The sequence below is a fragment of the Haemorhous mexicanus genome, chromosome 10 (genome assembly GCF_027477595.1).
Source record: "Haemorhous mexicanus isolate bHaeMex1 chromosome 10, bHaeMex1.pri, whole genome shotgun sequence".
Lineage (NCBI taxonomy): Eukaryota > Metazoa > Chordata > Aves > Passeriformes > Fringillidae > Haemorhous > Haemorhous mexicanus.
Genome location: NC_082350.1, coordinates 16,198,692 through 16,221,629, shown reverse-complemented (window position 1 = coordinate 16,221,629; position 22,938 = coordinate 16,198,692). Strand labels below are relative to the sequence as shown.

At 43.1% G+C, this 22,938-nt stretch overlaps 1 protein-coding gene across 16 annotated transcripts in view; it reads left to right on the top strand.

The window, feature by feature from the left end:
- The window catches only part of LPP (LIM domain containing preferred translocation partner in lipoma), a 370,626-nt gene extending 354,988 nt beyond the window's left edge, over positions 1-15,638 (top strand). For all 16 annotated transcript variants that reach the window (XM_059855503.1, XM_059855515.1, XM_059855514.1 and 13 more), the window contains one exon: positions 768-15,638. In XM_059855503.1, the coding sequence (XP_059711486.1) occupies positions 768-896 (129 nt within the window). In that variant the 3' untranslated portion in view covers positions 897-15,638. The remainder of the gene's footprint in view (positions 1-767) is intronic.
- Positions 15,639-22,938: the final 7,300 nt, after the last annotated feature.

The window sequence follows — 22,938 nt, the reverse complement described above, 5'->3', positions numbered from 1 at the left end:
TAATTCATCATACAGCACGTCCCCATGCTGGTTGCTGAGATACCCAGACCTTCACACATATGGATCCATCAGCAGTCCCAGGCCAAGCAATTGCTTGATCCCAAAGTGTGGATAATTCCTAACTTTCCTAGCAGCTATACTCAGCCATAAAGCTTATAGGCTGAAGTCTCTGGAGCAGGCTTGGGGGCCTTGGAGTGGGGTTTCCATGTTCCTGTCTGACATCCTCCTTTTTGCCACAACATTTTTGGCCAATTGTAATACAAACACAGATGACACTTCTGGTAAAGGGTGACAGTCAGGGGCTTTTCTCAGCTGCCACTCCTGGAACAGAGGCTGTAACTTCATAGCATTAACTCTTCCGAAGGAGATAACCTATAGTCAGATATTGGTACTAAACTTTTTCCCAGTGATGCTTCTTTTTTATCCTTTTTTTGAATTAATAAATATGTGCTTTAGTTTGATGTTTCTCCAATGCTAAAGACCTTTGCTTCCTCAGAAATGTGAAGGGAATAATCTCCTTTTATTTTCAATTGGATTAAATTCAGCAGGGAGCTTGGGAACCCATCTTCTCTGCAGCATTGTCTCTTATCAGAAAATGGCTTAATCGTAAAAGACATCACGTACCTCAGCTTCATGCTTTGCACTGACTCAGGCTGGATCCTGTTACAAGGTGGAGAGTGAGGAGAGAGTTTCTTTGACTAATAGATTCTTTGCTTAATCTTGTTCTTTCTTATTTACTTTGCTCTTCCTGCTCACCTATTTCCTAGGACTGTGGTGGCCTCCTGTCTGAAGGGGACAATCAGGGCTGTTACCCTCTGGACGGGCACATCCTCTGCAAGACCTGCAACTCCGCTCGGATCCAGGCTCTGACTGCCAAGGCCAGCACTGATCTCTGAGTATCAACTGTGACCCTCCCCAGGATGCCCATTGGGGAATATTGCACAAGCTTTGCATGATTTCTTTCCAGCCTAGGGTCTGAATCTCTGTTATTGAAAAAAAAGGAAAAAAAAAAAAAGAAAAAAAAAAAGTAAAACTGGAAGGCCTTGGAACAAGAGGGCAGTTTGAGAAGCCATGTTCAGACTGCCCATGACAGGCACCTAATTTAGACACAAGTGTCCAGGAGGGCAGTGAGTGAGTCAGAGCAGCTGTTCTGTCTGCAGCTGATGGAGTTAAGGGTCACAGCACCTAAGTTATCTGCCTGTATAAGAAGGTCTGAACATGGTCCTTGCTATGCTTCTGTGTTTGATTCCTGTTTCTTAAGAAGTTTATGAAGGTAAAGGGTGAAAGATGGTTGAGGTAGTTATTTCTCCCAAGTTATTTTGAGAACCTGAGCAGCTCTCACTGAAGTCATTGGACTTCAATGTCTGCTGATAACTTTAATAGGATCTGTGTCACCAGCAGAAGTAGCTCCACTGTCCGAGAAGGTGTGAGAGCAGACCCAGCATTAACACAAACAGTGTAACTGCAACTGTACTGCAGCTGAGTGTGGCTGTGATCTTGTATCCTTGGGACACAGACTGGTCTTTTCTTAGGCCCTTACTTGTCTCCATTCCCTTCCAGTTCAATAGTGTTTTTCTTTTATTCATGAAAATCTACTTAGCTATTGCATAAATTTATTCAGAAGTGATGCTTCCAATTCACAATGTATGAGAAATCACAGAAAGATGTGAGCTTGCACAAACTACACACACACACTACACACTACACACTACACACACACAACATGCTTTTGATTTACCAGAGGCATAAGCCAGTCATGTCCCTGGAGAAGATATTTAGGGATGTGGGGCTGGAAACACATTTCTGAAATCCCAGTGGTTAAAAAAAGATAAAAATGACTACATAGAACTGCAGTGCAAAGCGATGCTCAAAAAAATCTTACGCCACCCTCTCATAGAGCCCATTCTAGTGGGACCACTGGCAGTGTTGGTCTCTGGGCAGATATTCAAGCAATAAAGTCTTTTTCCACCTCCTGTTATTGCAGTGGGAGGATTTTCCTTCAACAGTAGCAGGGATTCAATCAGGCTTTGGGATGATACACATTTGTCTGATGTTAACACGTGTGATCTGTATTTTTCAATTTAAAAAATAAGGTCTTGTTTCAACAACAGCAAAAAAATTATCCTAAATACATGTTCAGTTTTCATCCTAAGAAAGCTAAAGGTGGTATTAAACCCTTCACTATGCCATTCCAGAAAGCAGGCATTTTTTTTCCTCTTCCATTTTCATCCCAGCCACTTTTAACTTGCCTCTGTGAAATTCATGGCAGTAGAGTGCTGGGCCAGCAGCAGCATTTTCATCTTCAGTCCAGAATCAATATATATCCCAAGGTAAATAAAACCTAGGCACAGATAATCCTTTTCTTTCACATGATCATGGATTTAGGGTTTCTTTGGGTTTTTTTAGTTTGGTTAATTAAAAACAAATAAAAAAATTAGAAATCCATGGCATTCTGAGCAGCTATAATAGTCTTGTTCATGAAACCCATAATAACTAAGGTGCAAATTACATAGTGAGGGAGTAATTTTCATATCACTGAATTGACATTAATATCTTATTTGCAGATGTAATCAAGGAAAATAACTTTCTTTGCACTTAAATTAAGAAGCAGAACTGAAACAGTTGCAGGCTGATGGACCATAAAACTGACAAAATGTAACTGTACAAGAGTAAGTTACCAGATCTTTCTTTCATGCATCCCGCTGAAAAACAGTAAGAATGTAGTGCTTTCCTCTTTGTATCAGGCTTCTTTTATAGAGAATAATTATATCCACTAATGCTGAAAAGAAAAATTAGATGAGCTTAACTGATAGGAGACAAAGGAAAAATTGTGATGTGATACTGCAGCTCCTGCATACGGTGCATTTCTTTTCAGTTTAGCACTAAACTTTCTGGAAGAGCACTGTGATATTCAGTAGCTTCAGCTGTCTGTGGTAAATTCAAATACAGAAATACCAGTCTGAAACCTCCATTCCTTACATGGTTTATATGTTGGCAAACTTCACCAGTGTCAGGGAAGTTTCCCAAAATTCACAGCTTGAAATAAATCCTTCTTTGTAGAAGGGTGGCATCATTGAGCAGAAGACTTCCTTCACCACAGTAGGGGCTGTGCTGAAGCATTTTGACTTTTTATACTGGATTTCTAGCCTGGCCTGCAAGAATGTTACTGCCTCAGACATAAACAGATTTTTTGGCACCCTGGCTACCCCCAGGTTCCACCTGGGCTCCTGCTCCCTTGAACCATGGCATGTAAGGTCCTTCTGAGCTCGCTTCTTGACACGCAGTCTGCACCACCACCAGTCCAAAAAACCTTTTAAATACTGAGCAAATCTAGTTTGAACTAACCCTGCAAGAACAGGGGAGGTCAGTGCTGGGATACAAGCACAGGTGATAATGTGATGCAATTTGAGTGCAGAATGAGCCGTTCATCAGGCAGAAAACGTAGCTGTGATCTTCCTTACTCTTGTGAGTGTTAATTCAAGTGGCTGATGAGACTCTCAAGCTGCTGTGCCTTCCAGAAGAATGTGGCCTAGGCTAAGGACTGAGTTCAGAGCCTTTGGGCTTTTTATGGCCCTGCCGTAGGCTGGACCGGAGCAAGTCCTGTGACTCCTTGTCTTCTGCCCTCTGCATGAGAGAGCTTCTTTGCAGTTTCCCAGAGACATTATGGGGATTAAACTAGTCACAGACTAGCACAAACTACTGATTTCTGGAGCTCTATTTTCTCTTTCCAGAAAAGTGTGCTGGTATGTAGTCCTGGGATTCCAGCCCATTCCAATGCACATGGCCAGCCAGGAGATCCAGCTCTGAATCCTCTCTGTTATGGGAGTGCTGTGGCGAGTTGGGCTGGCATGCAGGGAGGTGAGAGCCAAACTTTTCAAGCATTAAATACTTCATGGATGAAATATGATTGACAAAGATTGAACAGTGTTGATGTTTGAGGTGCTGTGGCTGGTTTCTAGACCTGACACATCTGTGCAAAGGTATTATGATGGGGTTTTTTTTCTCCCCTAGACACCAAAGCCATCTGCCTGTTGGAAGGAGGGAGTGTCTAAAACCCTCTTCTTTATTCTGTGTGGTTTTGTTTTCCAAAATTGCTATAACTATATTTGAAAGATATTGTATCACAGTGGCTCTCATCACCCACATGTATATGGAAATCTCTCTGCTGATGCTTCAGGATTTAATAAGAAATGCTGGTTGGATTTATCTCAATTGCACTGCAATTAAGAACCACTGGGATATGGCTTCATCACAATATTTATCACATACTTATAAAATATCATGTTTATCTGTTCCAAAGAAGGAGTCTTTTTGCCAAAGAGATGTTGCTTTTCTCAAGTTGGACCTTCTTAGCCATGACAAAAATTCCCATCATCTGTGGCTGTGGTCATGTCCAAACTGTTCCTTTCAGAAAGAATTGGAAGATCACCCCAACATTTCTGTTCAAGTCTGCAGTTTCTGCTTATGCTGCTTTGTCTTTGTCTAGCATTTGTTGGCAAGTCAGGCCTGATCCCATGATTTCTGCGGCCAGACAGGGCCCAGGATCAGGTTCTAATTTAGCAAAATATTTATGTCCCTGGGGTTTGTTTAAGTGCAGACTTAAAGCCATTGCATGGTGTGACATAAGCCATTAATACCAGACTGGTTCTTTATCCCTTGATCATACAGATTTGATCTGGGTAGGATGTGGGCACAGTTAAATTTCTATCAAATTATCCAGAAGACAGGAAATGGCTCCTGTGTCACCCTTATGCCAGCTGCAGGAGAGAACACCACAGCTGATCAAATGTAACATTTGGATGACAGGAGGCCGAGTTGTTAAAAGATGAGTGCTTTGTGTTGGGTGGTTCTGGCACCTTCCATATGTCACAAGTAGCCCTACAGCCAGATTTACTGTATCTTTGAGCAATGGCTTTAAAACTGTCTACTTAAACTTTCTCCAGGAGACTGGGTTGCCTTGGTTACAGCCCAATCCTTAAGCACATCCCCAAGGCTAACACTAGTATTTTGTGAATGTGATGGTTTTATTGTCACTTATTTTATTCATTGAACATTGCTTTTAAAAACAGAAAGCCACACCAATTCTTTAGTCTATCAGATAACACACCTTTAATTTTGGTTTTGGGAGGGGTGTTAATATTTTAATTCTTAGATTTTTATCATGGCTGCAAAACACTTGAGTAATGACTTAATCATAGAGGTGTGGGAGTACCAAAGTGTTTGTCACTCTACATAATAGTGTTCATCCTGATAGCATGAGCTAGGCTTTAACAAAACACAGGCCTTAAGTTGACTTTCTGCCTATCAGCAAAATGTGCCTGAGAAGATTGAAAAAAAAAGAGTCTTTAAAGAAATGGTGGTTGTTAAAGAGGATATGCAACAAGTCTGTCTGAAATCTCTTTGGACCCCCCCAGGCTGCTGCCTGGCTTAGGTTTGATAAAAGTTGGTTCCTTTTGATTTTGGGAGAGTCTGGAAGGCAGTGGATAAAAGGACCCAAGAGAAGGTTCTTGAGAGAAATCCCATGTCAAGGATAAATGTTAGACACCTGATGCTTGAGCTGAGTGGCTCAGAAAGGGTTTGAGTTGCTGACTGGTGTCTAATGGTGTCTGGTTCCTGCAGTGGGGTCACAGTGGTGATCTGCTGTTTGTTCAGCAGCCTGGGTGGACAACACCTCACACAGGTTCCATGCTGCAAGCTGGGGCTCTTGGAGAGGGGTGCTGAACCATCCCACTGTGGTGAAATTCCCATGAGAAAACACCAGCAATGGTAACTGAGGGTTTGTTGTGGAAGGAGGGCAGGAACTGCTCAATAACCCAGAGGTTAGTAAAATACAAACCAAGAGAGCTGTGAGAACACTATTTCCAGTTAGAGCTGGTTGCAATTTTTACACTAAATTATGTGATAGCAGAAGGGCAATTTTTTTAATGAGAAGTTCTCTCTTTTTACAATGTTACCCACAACATTTTTGGGGGTTGTTTTTTGCTGTTATGATTAAAATTATACTGAATTTTTATCTAAATAAATTTCAGAATTGTTAACAAATATTTTTATTTTCAAAGACCCATGTCTTCTTTCACAGTTGTTTGTAGTTCTTGGATTTCTTCTGCTGGTAAATTAAAGTTTCTGTTGCAATTTTGAAAACATTTTTGGATAAAAATTCTACTTAAAACCAAGCAAATGTTCTTGGGAAATGGTTCAGTATTGGACCTGGTGAAATAAAAAAAGCTTTGAAACTTTTTACAAGATTTTTTTTCCTATTTTTGACTAGTTTTGCTAATTTTGAAGTCACTGTTTCCTTTGTTAGAACAATCCAAGTAATGTGACTCTTAAAATAACAGTGTTACTTCTGTTGGATTCATCTTTCTTATCCGTCTTAAAGCCATGGAGTGGCTGGCTGTAGGGACTGCCAGTGTCTTTTTCTGTGGCAACTGCAATTTTTTTCTTTGTTTTTATCTTGGGGTCCTTTTCTGTTTGGATTTTTCCCCTGAAATTACTGAAGAATATAGGCACATTATGGCAGCTGCCATGAAAATCCAGAGATACTGATTGAATTTCATCTCCTTTCTGGGCTTGGGAATGGCATTTTTCCTTAAACATTTCTAGAAATATTACCTGTCTCCCTCAGCATTTCAAGTTTGAAGTTGCAACAGTTGGTTGCCCAGCTGGCATTTGGAGCCTGAGAGAGAACAGACTTTACACATGTGAAATTGTAACATTCATCCAGCATCTGAAAATCTAAGAGAAAAAGCACAGCCTCAGTAAGTTTCCTGGTGGACACTGAGGAGCAGCTCTCACTTCAGCCTGGAAATTTTCTGCTGTGGTCTGAAGAAAAGCTAAGTTCCACCCTTGCAGAGCAGTCTGGCATACACACACACGTCAGGTGTTTGTGGGGCTATAAGTGAGCAGAAATACAGGCTGCAATATTGACTGTTGCTACTCACACTGCACTGGGCTTTAGTCCTGACTACGTGTCCCTTTGGCTTCATGTAACGCGTGGAAGCACCGGATTTATCACGGTAGCAAGAGCATCCAGTTAAAACTTTTTTTTTTTTTTTAATTTTGCTATTTGTCCAGTATTGTTATCCTACTTAGATGTTTTAGAAAATGAGGAAGGAAACAGAAGCCCCAATGGTGGCATTACCTTTACATTTCCAGGGGTTAGAGTCCCTCCCCAGGAACATCACACTTGGGGTGTCTGCTTTCCTGCCTCTGCCTCCCCTTGTCCACAAACCACTCTCTTACCCACTTTTTCCATGTCCTCAATGTGCACTCATCTTTGCAGTAAAATGGTTTCTTACTTACTTCACTGAGGTATTGTGAGTCTCAGCTGGTAGTTGGAAAAACTTGTTCAGATCTTTAATCAAGTAGTTTTGTGCGTCCTTAGTATCAGTGGCCTGCCATATGGATATCAAAGAAAATTGTTATAATTATTGCTTTTAAAATGATTATGAAATTGTGCCTTACTTTTTCAGTCATATTTAACCATGTAATTTAGAACCACATGATTGCAGGGATTTACCATGAAGAAATGTGTTTGAAGGATAGTTTGTTTTTTAAATATTTTTTTCCTCAAAAATTATTTTATTAGCTTTTCCTCTTTTATTTTTTTTCCTCCAGTTATATTCCCTTAATATGTTTGTGTAAAAGGGCAGCCAGAATTTGCATTCGTGAGAGACAGAAGATTTTATTTGGTCTTGTATGTAGAGCTTTCATTTTCTTTTATGTTCCTTCAGGAAAATTCCTCTCTCCCCAATTACTCATACTGAGATGTCTTTAAATGCAGGCTGACCAGTAAGGGTTTTTTGTTGCTGTTTAATTTAGTGTGTGGTTTGCTTTGTGGTTGTGGTTTTTATTTTAATTAACCAGATATCGGGTGCTGGGGAAGCATTGCATGTTAATGCAGAACGTTAATGCTAATTTTCACAGAAAAGACAAAATTAGAGTCTTTCCTTGTCTCCAGTGCAGTTTTGTTACTGTTCTGTGTACAACACTAATATTAAGCCAGACTGTAAAGGCTAAATACTCAGAGTGACCTACTTCCATTCACCAGCAAGAATCCTTTGTCAGCTGACTCCTGTTTGTTTGTTCATTTTTAAATGTCGGATTACAGAACGAGCATCTACTAAAGATGAAAGAAAACAGTGTTTTCATGTGCAGGAAATTTGGGGTTGCAGTAACAGAACATTTTCTTTGTGAATTTGGATGTCATGGTGTTTTAAGCTCCTGCCTGGAGCCTAAATCAATTTGGCCTCTCATCCAGTTCATCTAACTGGTGCTCCTAAAAGGCTGCAGCCCTGCAAAAGCTCATGCAGCATTTTTGGCTGCCTTCCCTTGCTCCCATTTGGTACATATTTGCACAATTTAACTGAGCTTTTCTTTCTGCTGAAGGTCAGATGCAAGCGATACGAAACACTAAACTTTATAAACAAGCAAAACCATTTCAACCACAGCATTTTGGACTAGAATGGATTTTTAGGTGGCGCACTGTCTGCTGGCCTTTGGAGAGGGGATCCTGAGACTGCATTGGACTGGAACAAGAGGCAAAGCCACAAGCCTTGTTTTTTTTAATAAACTACTTACTGTAATCCAGCTACGCAGTTTCAGCCTCACACTTCAGAAGAAGCTTCCAGTAGCTATGCACGTACAGGCACTTTCTCTCTTGCAGAAAGTGAAACTTTCCCAACCAGAGTAAATTTAACCTATTGCATAAGATGCTGGAAGTTGGTTGTTTATTTTTTATTTTCCTTGGGAGTCTCTCTGTAACCTCTGTGTGCAGAGGATGAATAGCTTTTCTTTTTCCCCCTCTTTATTTTTTTTTTTCCTGACAAGATTAGATGCTGCATATTGATGAGCTAGCATTTCAAAGGTCCGTGGGGCTTTGGAACATATTAAGAATCTCTGAAGTTTAATATTCACCATGTTTTAAATATTCAGAAGGAAAAATCTGCATAAAATGGCTTTTGATAAATACATTCTAGGGATTCTTTCTTTCTCTCTTACACAAGCATTGTGGGGATTGTGGCTGTGCCAGTTTTGTTCCAAAGTGTCTTTTTTTTCAGCATTTCAGGATTATTTTGATCCCATTTATATGCCCAGTACCAGTCCTGAAGTCTGTTACAGTTTCTGCTGGGACTGTGCTGCAGGCAGGTGGATGTAACCATGAAAAATGTTCAGGTGAGCATTGGAACTCCTGAATATTTGCTTGGGGGCTCCCTCCTGATGACAGCTGGGCACATCCAGCCCTTTTCTGTGCCTGCTTCTTGTGATAGAGTTGGGATCAGCCCAGTGGTCAGGCCCAGATGAGACCTTTCTGCAAAGATACTCTATACCAGCGGGGCTTTGAGATTGGGAAGGGCAATATCCTGGGTGCAGGAGCAAAGCAAAGTGTCATTTGATGCATCTGAGATCTCACAGGGCACTCTCCCCTTCCTTGGAAGTCTCTTTGGTGAGAATCTCAGCAGTAAAAAAAGTGCCTTTAGGAGAAGTCCTCCCCTGGGCATGCTCTGTTTCTCATGCTCTTGGAAATCTGATTCAAGCTTTGGATGAGGAGGATGAGTTGCTGGCTGCAAAGGTGCAGCTGTTTTGCTGTATTATCAACACGTGTCCCATGGTACATGCCAGGGTGTTGCAGGACAGTGCTTTGGTCCCTCACACCCAGCCTTGACTTCGTCACGCCAGTCCCTGTTGAATCAGTGCCTGGTGTTTGTTCTCAGGACCGCTCTGGCTCAGGCCAAGGGCACCTCGTGCCTCTATGCAAAAGGTGGTGCTTTCAGGTTTTACCTTACAAATAATGCAGCCCTTTCAAACTCACCTTTCTTTTCTTATGTATTCTTGACAGAAGTAGGATTTTAAATATTTCATAGCATTCTTCTTTCTTCTTCCTTTTTGCCAGATGCCTTGAAAACATTGTCAGATTACGATCTGGGGGGGATCAGGATCAGTTTCCTTTCCTTCTTGAGCGCATGGTGTAGGTTTGCAATGAGGGTTTTGTCTTTTTCTCTTTTTTTTTCTTTTTTTAGTCTTACAGAACAGATGCCTTCATTTTATGCAGAGAAAAATTGTCTATGATCAGAGCTAATCCAGGATGGCAGGACTGGACCCCCACAGTGAAAGCTAGAAAAGTGATTGCAAAAGTATTCTGTTTCTCCTTTATTAATTGCACAGGAAGTTTCCACCAAAGGCTCATGTAGCCCAACTGGCCTATGTAATAAGTAGCAGGGCCTGTAATTACAGTCTGTCTTCTGATCCTATCTGTGCTCTGACTTTCTAGGCACTGCAGTTCTATTTACATCTGCCTCTCTGTCACCATTCTAAATTTTTGATTGGTCACTAAGGGAAGGAGAGCATGAGCCATGAGCCCTGAGAGGTGCAGTAAATATAAACAAGGGAGTCTTCCTCCCTATCAGGTATCCACCTGATTTGGGACACAGAGCACGAGGAACAGCCGTGCAGCAGAGGAAGTGGGCTGCCTGCCAACTGGGTATCTTTCAAGACCTCAGAGTTCTTTATGGGACTGGAAATTTGAACCTTTTACAGCTCTTAACTGGTGTACTCTCCTGTGAGATAGTTCATCAGCATTTCTTTCTTCTGAGCTGTTCCTAAAGGATTTCACCTTTTTTCTCTATAAGATTCAAAGTTTTATGGTTGCAAAGAGATCCTTCCCCATATGGCATGAGGAGGGAGATGGCTGTTGGCATCGAGCAGAAAGCTGTGTTACAAATCCTGGTATCAATGTGGAAAGCAAGAGTAACTTGAGTGGGAGGGGAAAGGCAGTGATTTACCCGTGGTTCAGTACCAGATTCACCAGCTCTGAGCACCAGCAAGCACAGCCTCAAGCAGATTAACTCCCTGGGGTGTCAGTTCTGAGACCTGTGCAAGAGAATAATGGGCTCCTCATGGGAGTGTTTGGTCCTGGTCACTTTGCAGTAATCTCTTGTCTATTTGGAAACATGCACTAAACTTTGGGTAAAGCTACAGAATGGTGCCCCCCAGACTTTTTCCTCAAGGCAGACTCCCAGTGTTATGTTTGATCAAGAGGAATGAAAGCCATTAAGCAAATACAGCACTCTGCAATAAAACCCATTAACAATCTACTATGGATACTTTTAATGTCCATTAAACTGTTAAACAAATTGTCCCTTTTGTACAGCCTGCACTGTTATTTCATTATTTTTATCCTGACTTCTGTTTAAAAAATACGCCTCAATTTTTTTTTTTTTTTTGTAACTCTGCTTCTAAGAAAGTTGATGCTTTAAAGGGAAAAAAAAAACTTAGTTTCAAACATGCGTTTTTCAGGCTTCTAAATTAATAATTTCTACACCTGACCCAGTTCCTGCAGCTGCCAAAAAAGAAAAGAGAAAGCTATTTAAATTTCTCATAGAACCATTTATCTCTTAAAATATGCCAAGGCAATTTGAGGTGGGGGTGGAGACTCAGCTATTTATCTCAGCAGCTTGATTTTTCTCTTTATGTTTCTAACTGTCAGGGGGAAAAAACCGGTAGGAAGCTATTCTTGGGCTATTATTGATGTATTGTGTTGCCATTATGCAGGATGTCTGTTTTGCTATATACGGAAGGACATTAATAATAGCCATCTCCCCTGCCCCCACCCTCGGTTCCTCTTTGGGAAGATATGGTTTAACTGGAGCATCTGCTGTGTTCAAATTGCTGCTCCTTCCTCCCCTTCCCCCAGTTCATTCTCAAACTAGTTTTAGGAATCAGGGCTAAAGAAATAAGGAGACATTATTTTTGCCATTTTTCTGCCTACTTCTGTGGTTGCTCCAGGCAAATAATTTCCATACCCTGTACCTGTCTACCCTTTTCCTTCCCATGTATTGCCCCTGCTTTCATTTTAAGTTCATCAATGCAAAGAAAAAAACCCTTTCTTGCTCTCTTTTTCTCACAAAGGCTGGCTGGCAGAACAGGCTCAGCCACAGACCTCTGATTTGTTATTACCCAGCATTTCATATCCACAAACATCGGTTTCATTATTTCCAATTAGCAGGAAAATGTATTCCCGTTCCCGTCCCTCCTACCCCAGGTTTAAAACATTGTTATGAGACTTTAAAAGGTCCATCTACTTGTTTAAAGACTTGGATGCTTGTTTTATTTTTGGAAGCAGAGTGTACAGTGAACAGGAATAGTTTGATGTTTAAAAAATAGCCCCAGTTCAGCATTCCCCTGAAGTGCGGGAAGTCCTGTCTCCGCAGGGCTGTGCCAGCAGCGTGACAGCCCAGAGAGCAAAGCCAGCTTGAAAAGGAAAAAGAACTGGCTTGCCCCACTTCATCTGTGAGAAGAGAGAGGTGAAAATAATAATGTGGCAAGAAAATAAAGGGCAGGATTGCTCTGATTTTTTATTTTAATGGCTGTTCCTATGTCTCCTGCTGATTTTGTTCCATGGTAGCTTTGCTTATTCAGCATTTTTTATAATCAGGACCATGTGCTTTTTCAAGGTATCATTATTTTTACTTTCGTTTTTTGAGTTGTAGTCTTGCCCTGGTCCCCATAGGGTATGGAGCCACTTTGGCATGGGCACTGAATGAAAACAGTAGTTCTGTCTAGGAGTGCTTACCTAGAATTTGGAACCAGCAAATGCAATAAGAATATGTTCCAGTCTGATATAGAGAAGTTTTCAGAATAGGAATTCTACATGGCAGGAATGCCTTTACTGGGGGAAATGCTTAGATTTCAAAATGAAAGGGAGATGGCCATTCAGCGTAGTTTCTCGTTGCTTTTATCATCTTCCTTGGTGGCATACAAGGAAAAAAATTATACCCTCTGTTCCCTAAACTAAGCCAGAGCCCAGCATCTTCTCTGCAGACATTTGCTCCAGCTCCAGCTTTCCACACTGCTGCAGCATGGGAGTGAGGAAGGCCTGCTAAGGGAGAAAGGTCAGCCTCATCCTCTCCACAGCCAGTGCTGCTCCCCATGGTGAGTCTGTGTCCAGCCTAGGGCTTGGTCCTGCCTTCCTAGTGTGAGTGTTTTGCCAGAATCAGCTGTTTTCTCTTTGCCGTTAGCTATGGGATTGTGTGCAATGATGAGGACTTGCAGGGAGGGAAGAGAAGATCCTGTTCCAATTAGGCTGCCTTTGTGCTAATGTTTCATTCAGGGCTGCATGAGATAAGAGCAGTTTGCACTGAAATGCACCGCCGGAGGTTGTAGTTTGAGTTTCAACTGTGTTGAGATGGTACCCATTGAAAATCCAAACTGGAGCTCTTTTTTGCATCTGCCAGTGCTTTACTGACAGCTCTGTGTGGGTTGGAAACCCATTTCAGTTTTGCAAATGGACATTTTGTGCCTTGTCCCCCAAGTCTGATCTAGTTCTTTGCTTTATCCACCTAAAAAGGAGTATTTCTAATGTGCCTGAGTAGCTAAGCTCCTGACAAGCATCTCAACAGAACAACCAGCAAGGTGACAAGTAGGCTACTGACAGAGCTGCCTTTACAAAAAGTAAGTAAAGTATTCCACTTTCTTCACAGTGTGCCTTTTCAGAGACCTGCTGTGCTCCTTTATGGGCAGCAGAGAGATGGGAACTAGGAGGGTGATGGAGAAGAGAAGCAAGAGGCTAATTCTGAGCATCTGTTCTCCATGGGGATAAGCAAAGCAATGGCTCATCCCATTAGTGCAGCTTGTCTTGCTTTACCCACCCTGTTGTCTGGTGGGCAACTGTTCTGTAGCAGAGGTACTTGGGTATATCTCCTCAAATATCTCTTCCGGGGCAGAACTCTAGAGTCATTCATACCTGAAGAATTTATTCCCTTAATAATGTCTCTAATGAAGTCTACATCACTCATTTTTTATATAATGCTAGAAGAGAAAATCTGAAGGTGAACCAAAGTTTGATTGGTGCTACTCTATTAAAAAGACTGGTATGCTCTCGTTTTCAATCCTCAAAATAATGTTTTAGGAAAATTTTCCCTGCTGTGATCAGATAGGGAATGCAAGGAGTATTGGAAATGCAGTGAAGGGAAAGATTTGATGTTTTGATGCTCTGAACTGCACCACTGTGACTACCTCTACTGTCTCTTTGGAAAGTGAGAACTGAGTATTGGTAGAGGTATGGGCAGAGCCAAGTAATGGCTGGACTTTCTCTCATAGTCTTGCTCGAAAGGATCTGCCTTGGAGAGACACCAGCTTCCTTAATGGTCCTATACTTTTCCATGCCACAGCTTGTGTTTTAGACAGTCAGAGAGCCTGGAAAGCAGCCTCCAGTGCCTTCCCTCTAGTTAGTCAAATGAGAGACACTGAGTACTAATTCTGCATTTATTGAAGTCACTTTCCAGAAGAGAACAAACAGCAGAGGTTTGTCAAGTTTCAGAGCTCAGTCTCCCACACTGGCTTTACCTGTTGGCAGATACAAGGGGGTCTGAACCACACATAGGTCATTCCAGAAGGATTCCTCTTGGCTACATGGAGAACCCCCTAAAGGCTGGGAGAATGATTCAGCTCTTTTAGACTGCAAGGAGGAAGTGTCCCCAGGAATGTATTTGCCCTATGTAGCTGCTATGCTTTGGCCTCTCCCTGCCAGTTGCAGACCTGTGTGCTCCGAGGGCTCACCGGGGATGATCTGTACTGGATGTGCAGTAGTTCACAGTGGTTTGAGGTGGTGTTTCAGCTTCAGGGTGGTTGTTGGTTTAGCCCGTGAGATGGAGAAGGTTTTGCATTGTTGCCTTTGTTGCAGTTGGGAGGCAGTGTGACTGGCTACTCTCCTCCTTGTCCAGTGTCAGCAGACAGGCTCTCCATGGTGTGGGCAGCATCTTCCTTTTAAATGTGAATCACTAGCCTAGGGATCTGGGCAGGGAGGGGCACAAGGAAGCACTTCCTATATGAGGAATGCTTCTGCTGTACACCCTATGCCCTCGGATCCTAATGAAGTAACATTACTTGAGCTTTTAGGAGTGGTCTCCTGTCTGTCAGAGCTTGGGGGTACATTTTACACCTTGCTGAGCAAAAGCACTACCCAAGTCTGTGGGGGGCCTAATCCTGCTGCCATTGGAATTTCCCGGATTCCTGTGACTTGCTGAGTGCACCTCCTGTGAGCTGCTGAGTAGCCTCCCTTGTCACTGAACCCATCTGGCCACTTGTCTCCCTCACTGACTACTTCCACAGGGCTTTGAGGGCACTCAGGAAATGCAATCAGCACCTTACAGGATCGATCTGCTAAGCAATAAATGAAGTTTTTTCTCTGATAACTTGTGTGCATGAATTGAAAATCATTTATTCCAATTTGTTCTGAGGACAGATGCAGCATATACACATTTTCTATATTTATAAATATATATAGATATATATATTTTGTTCTCAGCTAGTTACCTCTTCTAAACTGCAATTTTCAGAGCAACCGGCATATATTTTTTATTCAACACGTAAAATGACTTTTTACAGTAAGAGAATGAAAGCTGTTTTAAGCATGTGTTTTCTGTATTTTTATTATGCATTATCCAATTATATTGAGATGTATTTTCCTCTTTGCTCTGCTCTTTCAGTTGTTATCCTTTTTATCAGTTATGCTTTTCAAATGTTTTGTAAGGGAAAATAAATATGCAAAATCGCCAGATGCCTTTTTTCTTTGCAGAAAAAGTATCACAAATGCTTTTTTATTACATTTTACCAATCCAATAAACTTCTTATAAATTTCATTTTTGTTTGCTAGTGTGTGAAATTATTTTTTCAAGTTGAATGGTATTTACTTTCTTCCAGCCTCCACCTGCAATTATGCTTCATATCCTTCACCTTTTTCTCTTTTAGGTTCAAAATTTCATTGTGTGGCTCCTGAGCATACCTATTTCAAGAGTCTCTTTTACTGTTGAGTGAAGTAAGGATACAAAATTGTCCCAAGAGAGGCTGACCCCTGTCATACTGACCATGTCTTGATGAATTTTGCACTGTTCCTAAAACTGTGTGCCTTTGCAGTAGAGAGCAGTCCATTCCTAACCCATGCAGTAATCTGCAGTATGGGAAGGTGTCCACAAATGTTCACAAATTTGTGTTGTGATGGGGTGACAGCAGAGCCAGAGACCTTGCTCTGCAGCTGAATGGAGGAACATTATTCAAACTGTTATGGGCAGAGTAGAAAGAAGTGTGGTAAGCAAAGCCTGTCTCTTCTAAAAACTTGTTTCTAGGCTATCATTGCGGTAAATAATCAGGATTGTTCCCATCTGCTTAGGAAATATCACTGGTCCTCACACAGGCTGACCTCTACCTCTCCAGCCAGAGAACCTGGTGCAGCACTGAATGCTCTCCCTGACAGAAATGCTTCATGTGGTGGGGAGTCCAGTGTATCTCTGTAAGCTTTTCCACAGATACATGCTAAATATCTGCACCCTGCTTATAGCCATTGTTTTTCTCCCCTTTTTATCCTTGGATCTTTTTATTAAAATCCTTTTCTCTCAGAAATTTCCTGCACAGTGCTGCACAGATCATCTTCAAGATGGGATTAATTTCCATGAACTTTAGCAGCCTGGAAGACAGCTGTGTTGTCTAAGGTGGCCCTCCTGTACGTGGAGAAGCTGCATCTTTACTTTAGGTAAGCATCTGAGACAAGTTTGTTATGTGCCTTTAAGGGTTAAATGAGATGAATGTTGTCCTCCCTATTAGGAGAAGTGGTTATCGTAAAAAGAATTTTTGAGAGTTGTAGAAAGATCCCAAGCCACACAATACAGCTAAACCCATTCCCTGCATGTCATTCCCAAGAAAACTTTATCTAGTGTGACCTTGAAGACATTGCATATGGAGATCCCACAACCTCCCCTGGCAGTCCTTTCTATGGCAGAGTTGTCTTCACCTTTAAACAGTCTCTCCTACTGTCCAGACCAAATATTCTTGGCTGTAAATTAAATCCCATCCTTACTTTCCCACCACCAGGGAAAATGAAGGACTTCTTTAGTAGGTTATGTATTGTCAGGGGATACTTTGTCAGCCATGGAAGGAGGCGCAGGCAGCAGCCTCCCTCCCAGCTCCTCCTCCCCTTCCCCAGGGGACTTTAGGAAGGGCCTGTGTTCTCCCTCAGGAAAGGACAAACTGCAGCCTGTTCCTACAGGACACGGGAGTCTGACAGGCTTTGTCTTGGCAGTAAAGGGAGTGTGATGGTGTGGGCTTTCAAGTCTATTCAAACTGCTATATAGTTTTCCAAACTCGATATTATTACTTCCTTTATAGCACAAGGTACTTTTTCCTAAACTTGTTATGATGGAAAAGTTCCAGGGATACGTTGTCCACACACAAATCAAAATGCATTAGCAGGCTAGTGGCCAGAGGCGAGGGCCAAGGGTGGGGGAGCTATTAATTCCATAGTTTGGCACTGCTGTTTTTTGCAATCAAAGGCTACCAGAATCCTTTGAAGACAATGGAAGCTTTGGGAGTGAAGTGTATATAAAATCCAGGTGCCGATGGGAGATGTCCTGGGGCTAAGGGAGGGATGGAGGCAGAGGAGGCCGTTTGGCTCTGTTGGTGACATTCCTGGTCAGATGAAAAGCAGTTGTACCCCTGTGTTCTCCTGATGCAATGGCTGTCTCCACTGTGGCTACTGGAGATTTAACCACCTGGCTTTGAAGAAAGGTGGGTCTGGGATGTTTATCGTGATGTTTATCTAGGCTAACCTCCTGTATGACTTCTGTGTCAAAAAGGGAGTTTTACTTTGCTTTTTAGTCAATTTTGAGAAGATTTCGGGGGCTTCCTGAGCTTCTTCAGGGGTTTTCAAAGTGAAAAAGAAACCTGGAAGGCTGCTAAATCTGTCCCTAGTGCTGGTCTTAGCAGGCAGTATTGGGGTTTTGGAAAGGGTTTGGAATAATAGTTTGGAAGGGAAGAGCCCAATGCAAGAGAGCAGCAGGGCTCCCTCTGTGAGAGATGGACACTTCCAAAGGGCCATTCCTCCAACAAAGCTTTGGCAGGTTCTCCATGGCAGGGTGAACTGCTTTCTGGAGAGGTCTCTCTCATGCCATTAATTGTCAAGGGACTCTGAAAGATCAGACCAGATGTCTTCCTTTCAGACAACTGAAATGGAGAAGATGAATGGACAAGTGAGTGAGCCCTTTCACTGCTTCATTCCCCCCAAAATACAAGTGGCTGCACTACTCAGCACCACCACAGCTGCAAAAACAAGCGGAGAAAACGGGGAAGAGGAGTTTGGGTGGGGTTGTTAGGAGAGTTGCTGCTACTGTCAGTGTCACGTGTCACAACCTGCCAGGGTCTGCAAAACCAAGTGCCACTACTCCAGTGATGCCACTACTCCCTTCCCCAGGGAGCTCCTGTGAGGAAGACTGGGAGCTCTTTGCCTCTGGTCTGCCCAACCAGGCAGTCCTGGTAACGGTGAGCCAAAGGGGGTGAAGCCTACTCTTCTTTTGCTGCTGAGAGTTTTTGGGGACAATGTTTTATGGATACTGAACCCACTGAAAATACACAAGGTCAGCCCTGGAGCAGAGCAGAGACACAGCAACTGCTTTCCAAGTGCTAGCCACCTCCAGTATGGTGTCACCAGGAGTTACACATGACACTGTGTTCCATGAGGTAAGGAAAAATAAATAAACCCAAATCATTGCATAGCAGAATGGTCTGCTTTTTTATCTTGCCATATTGTTGGTGTTGGACTGAATCTGCTGTCTTAAAGTATAAATATAAAGACGCTGCTAAATCATCACTATTTCAGCAACTAATTAAGGGGTAATGCTCGTGGTGCAGCCGTATATGAGGCAATAAACGGCTTTGGCGGCTGATTAAACGCTGGCACCGAGGCATTTAATTACAGAAAAAGCCAATTACCATGTGCACATTCCGACACCACTGACATTACTCCTGTTCTGTGATGGAACAAGGAAAGGCAATAAACCATGCAATGGGGACATAGAGCACAGGACCCTCCAGCTTTGCCAAAACTGCCACCCTTCCTCTCCAGTGGCTCTGGGATGAGGACTTCGTCTCCATATGGAAGGCTCAAAACAAAGTCTCTGAGTAAAAATGTTTTTTAATTTACCGGACTCATTTGAGATCTAGAAACAGAGCCAAATACTGCACATCCTCCCTGCACTAAGGCACATTTGACCATTTGTAGAGCCTTATATTCCCACACTCAGGTAACAGGTGCATTTAAAGCCCCACCTGAGTGTATTTACCATGGGCAAGTCAGTGACACTGAAGGAAGAGGTTATGTATAGCCTTTTTTTCCTTCACTTATGGCATTGCAGAAAGCATAATCAGTTGCAAAATTCCTCATGCTATTCTTCAGTTAATTGATTTAAAAGCTGGAGTCTGATTTTCACAGGCTTTCAGCTCTTGCCCCATCCATTTGACTTAACCAGCTCAGCACCTCTTCAAATTAAGCCCTAGCTCTCTTTAACCAGTAGTGAATTATTCCTTTTAAAGGAGTTTCCTAGAGAAATTCTCTCTTAGAAAATCCTTGGCAGGAAACCTTAGCCAGCCTTGGCATGCAAACCTGCCTCACGCTGGCATTAACAAGCCTCTTATTTAAATGTTGATGAGCTCTTTGCTGCCAGTTAGCAACGGGAAATGCAGTCTGTGTGTTAAATGAGAGCTGGGAATGACTTCCAAATACCAAAATGTTTGTTAAACTCGCAGCCCACCTCTTCCCTCCTTGGGAGTGGGAAGCTTCCCAGCAAATTGGCCCCATTCTGCACAGAAACTGCCAGGGAGGATCAGACCACGCATCCCTCTAGTTCTGTGGCCCACGTGGGACCAGTGCCAGGAGCACAGCTTCCCAGGGCACCCTGTGTACCCCTGGTGTGGCCATCTGCCCCACGGGACCCTTCCCTGACCCCAGTAATTAGATATATTCTCAGGCATTGAAGACAGGCTCCCCCTGCCACGGTGCTCATCTGGGGTTAAGTGATTACTTTTAACCTCTCTCAATACATGGGGGGCTGGTGGCTGTTCCTATACTGACAGTTGAAGAATTGCCCCCCCAAAACCTTTCTGGACCTCTTTGGTTCTCTGCAGGGTTTATAGAAATGCATTCCACAAGCTGATTGTGATAGGTTTATTGATGTATCATTTCAGCTAGCTAGGCATCCCCTAAAATTCAGCCAGAGACCCCGAGAGCAAGTTCTGTTTTCTTGCCATCCCATGGAGACCGAATACCTTGTTGCTTCTAAATGAGGAATATCATTTATGATGGGGGCTCTTCTGTCCTTCTGGGACTCTTCCCTTTTGTGGTGAGTCAAAAGATGAGATTCAAATACTAAATGCCAGGCAAGGGAGTCTCCCTGTATCCTTGTGTTACCTTTGCTGCCTTCTGAAATCAACATGTTCCCCAGCCAGGGAACGTGTAAATTCTTTTGGCTACCACTCACTTTTGGATGAATCCCAACTGCATATATACAATGGCCGGTTTCCTCGGTGTTTGAATGAACCAGAAAGGCTTTGTCTGCTATAGATGGGTGCTTTCAATCCCATTTATGGTACATTATATCAGCCTGAAATAGCATCTGTGAGGTCCTTCAGCTGAACCACCATCAGATTTACAGCCACCACAGAGGAGTTAGCAGGCTGGCTCCAGAGAGCCATGAGCGCTAACCATACTCTCCTGAAATACTTGCTTTCTCTGCAAAGCTGACCTGAGGAAGAATCTGTTGTTCATTTGAAGATCTCAGTTTGTTCATTTATTCAGACAACATCTTCACTTTAGAATGTGGAGGGATGAGCTTCAGAGCTGAGAGCCAAAGCCATGATTCCTGTTATTGCAGAGCTGGTGACAGCTGTACATACAGGGAGCTTCCCATGGTATATCCACACATCTGCAAGGTAAAACATGGGGAATTGGGGTTTTTTGCTCATCATGGGGTGAGCAAGGCAGCTCAATCTTCCTCTCAAACCTCTGCCCAGAGTATGCCCAGGACCTCATCTGAAACTTAGCAAAGAGAGCAACAGATACAGGCACAGACAAGTTCTCAGAGCTTAGTCTTTCTGCTGCTTTGAAGAGCACTTAAAGCACCTTGGCAAGGCTGCAACAGCAGGGCCAAAATAGGATGCACCAAAAATCTACCTCAGGAGCCTATTCCTTGGTCACTTCCAGTCTGTTGCTTCCCTGTGCTCTAATCCAGGCCAAACTCAGGAGTTCTCCCAACTATTGCCCTCACTGGAAACATCTGGGGAATGGCTGTTTTTTCTCAGTTGCTCTGGGGAAGTTCAGGAAGCCAGCTGAGACTGGGGAGGTTTTGCTTGACGCTCTGCAGACATGGCCAGTGACAGCCCGTGCCTCAGATGCTCCCTGTCTAAGCAAGCAGGACACATGAAGAGCGGGCAGTGCTGCCAACTCAAGCTGCCAGAGCCCTGTGTTTATGTGAAATTCTTGGCTTTCATTTAAAATAATAATAATCATCATAAAAAAATCTGACCTGCTCGGTTGGAAATATGATCCGTAAAGATTCAGAAACCACACGGCCACTCAAAAAGGCACGTAATTCATACATATATGCTTATAGCTCTGGATTTTTAAGCCAAAATCATGGTGTTTGGAGGTCCAAATCAAGACTTATGAATTCCTAGAGGCTGACAGTACCAAGCGGGGAAAGGGCAAAATTAGCCTATGCTAAAAAAAAAAAAAAATTGCTAAAGGTATGATGGTAGGTCAGTGGGAGAGCCAGGCTTCCTGCCACCTCCTCCTCGCCCCGTGGACCAGCCACACTGCCTGGCCTCCTGCACCAGAGGAAATTAAGACTCCTTAAACCAATCCTGGCTATTTTAGTCTTGTGTTTCCATTTTCTTTTTGATGCTCTTATTTTCAGCAACACATAGATCTTGCAGCCTCCTGCTGCTCCCCATAGGATCTTTGGGGCTCACGGCCATCATACTGTGTGCTGATGGCAGCTGTGGGAGTTTGCAATAGCATAACATTTGCATGCCATGAATATGCAGTTGTGAGTATGGCCCAGTTCTCCATGCAGCCAAACTGGGCATGTTTGCCAGGGACAGCAGCATCCTGCATGTGTCTAGATCCCAGGAGACACCAGTTCCTGGAGTCTTGGGTGGCATTTCTGTGTACATTTAGCTGTTTATAATCACAAACACCTGGATAACCAGCTTCATTTTCAGTACCCTGGGAAATCTGGGTTTGCTTTTAATCACAGCAGAAATCAAGGTCCTCCTGGTTGAGCAGCAATCATCCCTACCTGAGCTTTTTCCAGGATCTGATTTCTGCCTGCAAGCAAAGCACGGAAACCTCCCGGCACACAGCACAGCCCTGGCCAAGGGCACAGCCTGCCAGTGGCTCCTCTCCCTGTCACACTGACTTCTAATTTCTGTTTACACCAGCACAATGTCAAACATCACAGCAGCAGCTCTGGCGGAAGGTGAATCTGTTAGAACAGAGGTGTCGCTTCCTCGGCTGAGGCCTCTCTAATAACGCCAAGATGCTTTTCTAACTAATTAATTACAGGGCTTTGGCTGAGTTGCTTTAATGATTCCCATCTTCCTGCTGCTGCTCTGCAATCAGCAGTACTTGCAGTGCTGTGCAGAGCAACATTGATGCCATCAGAGCAGACGGATGAGCGATATGAGGCAGGGGGGCTGGTCTTTTAAGCCAGAGGTACTCAGAGACGCTTGACTTTCTGCTCCCTGATGTACTTTCTTGGACAAGAGGATAAAGATATGATAAGCAGGTAGCTCTAGTAGGCCTTTAACCCTGAACAGGATTGCTGTCTCTAGGGAAGAGCTTATGCAAAGTGTAAATAGTTCTCACCTTCTCATTAAAAAGCCATAAAATCTCAGGATCCAGCTTGCATGTGCATCCAATTGACTTGGTGGATCAGAAAAAATGGAAGCTGCAGTCTGGAAACTCTGCTCCTGGACCTTGAATATGGAGATTGGCTGTAGATAGAATGGCCTGCTCAGAGCCAGTTATACTTTTCGAGTCAGGAGACAGACTCTGGCATAACTTGACCAGGCTACACTAGAGATATTGCATCATAGCATGACTGTGTGCAGGGGTGA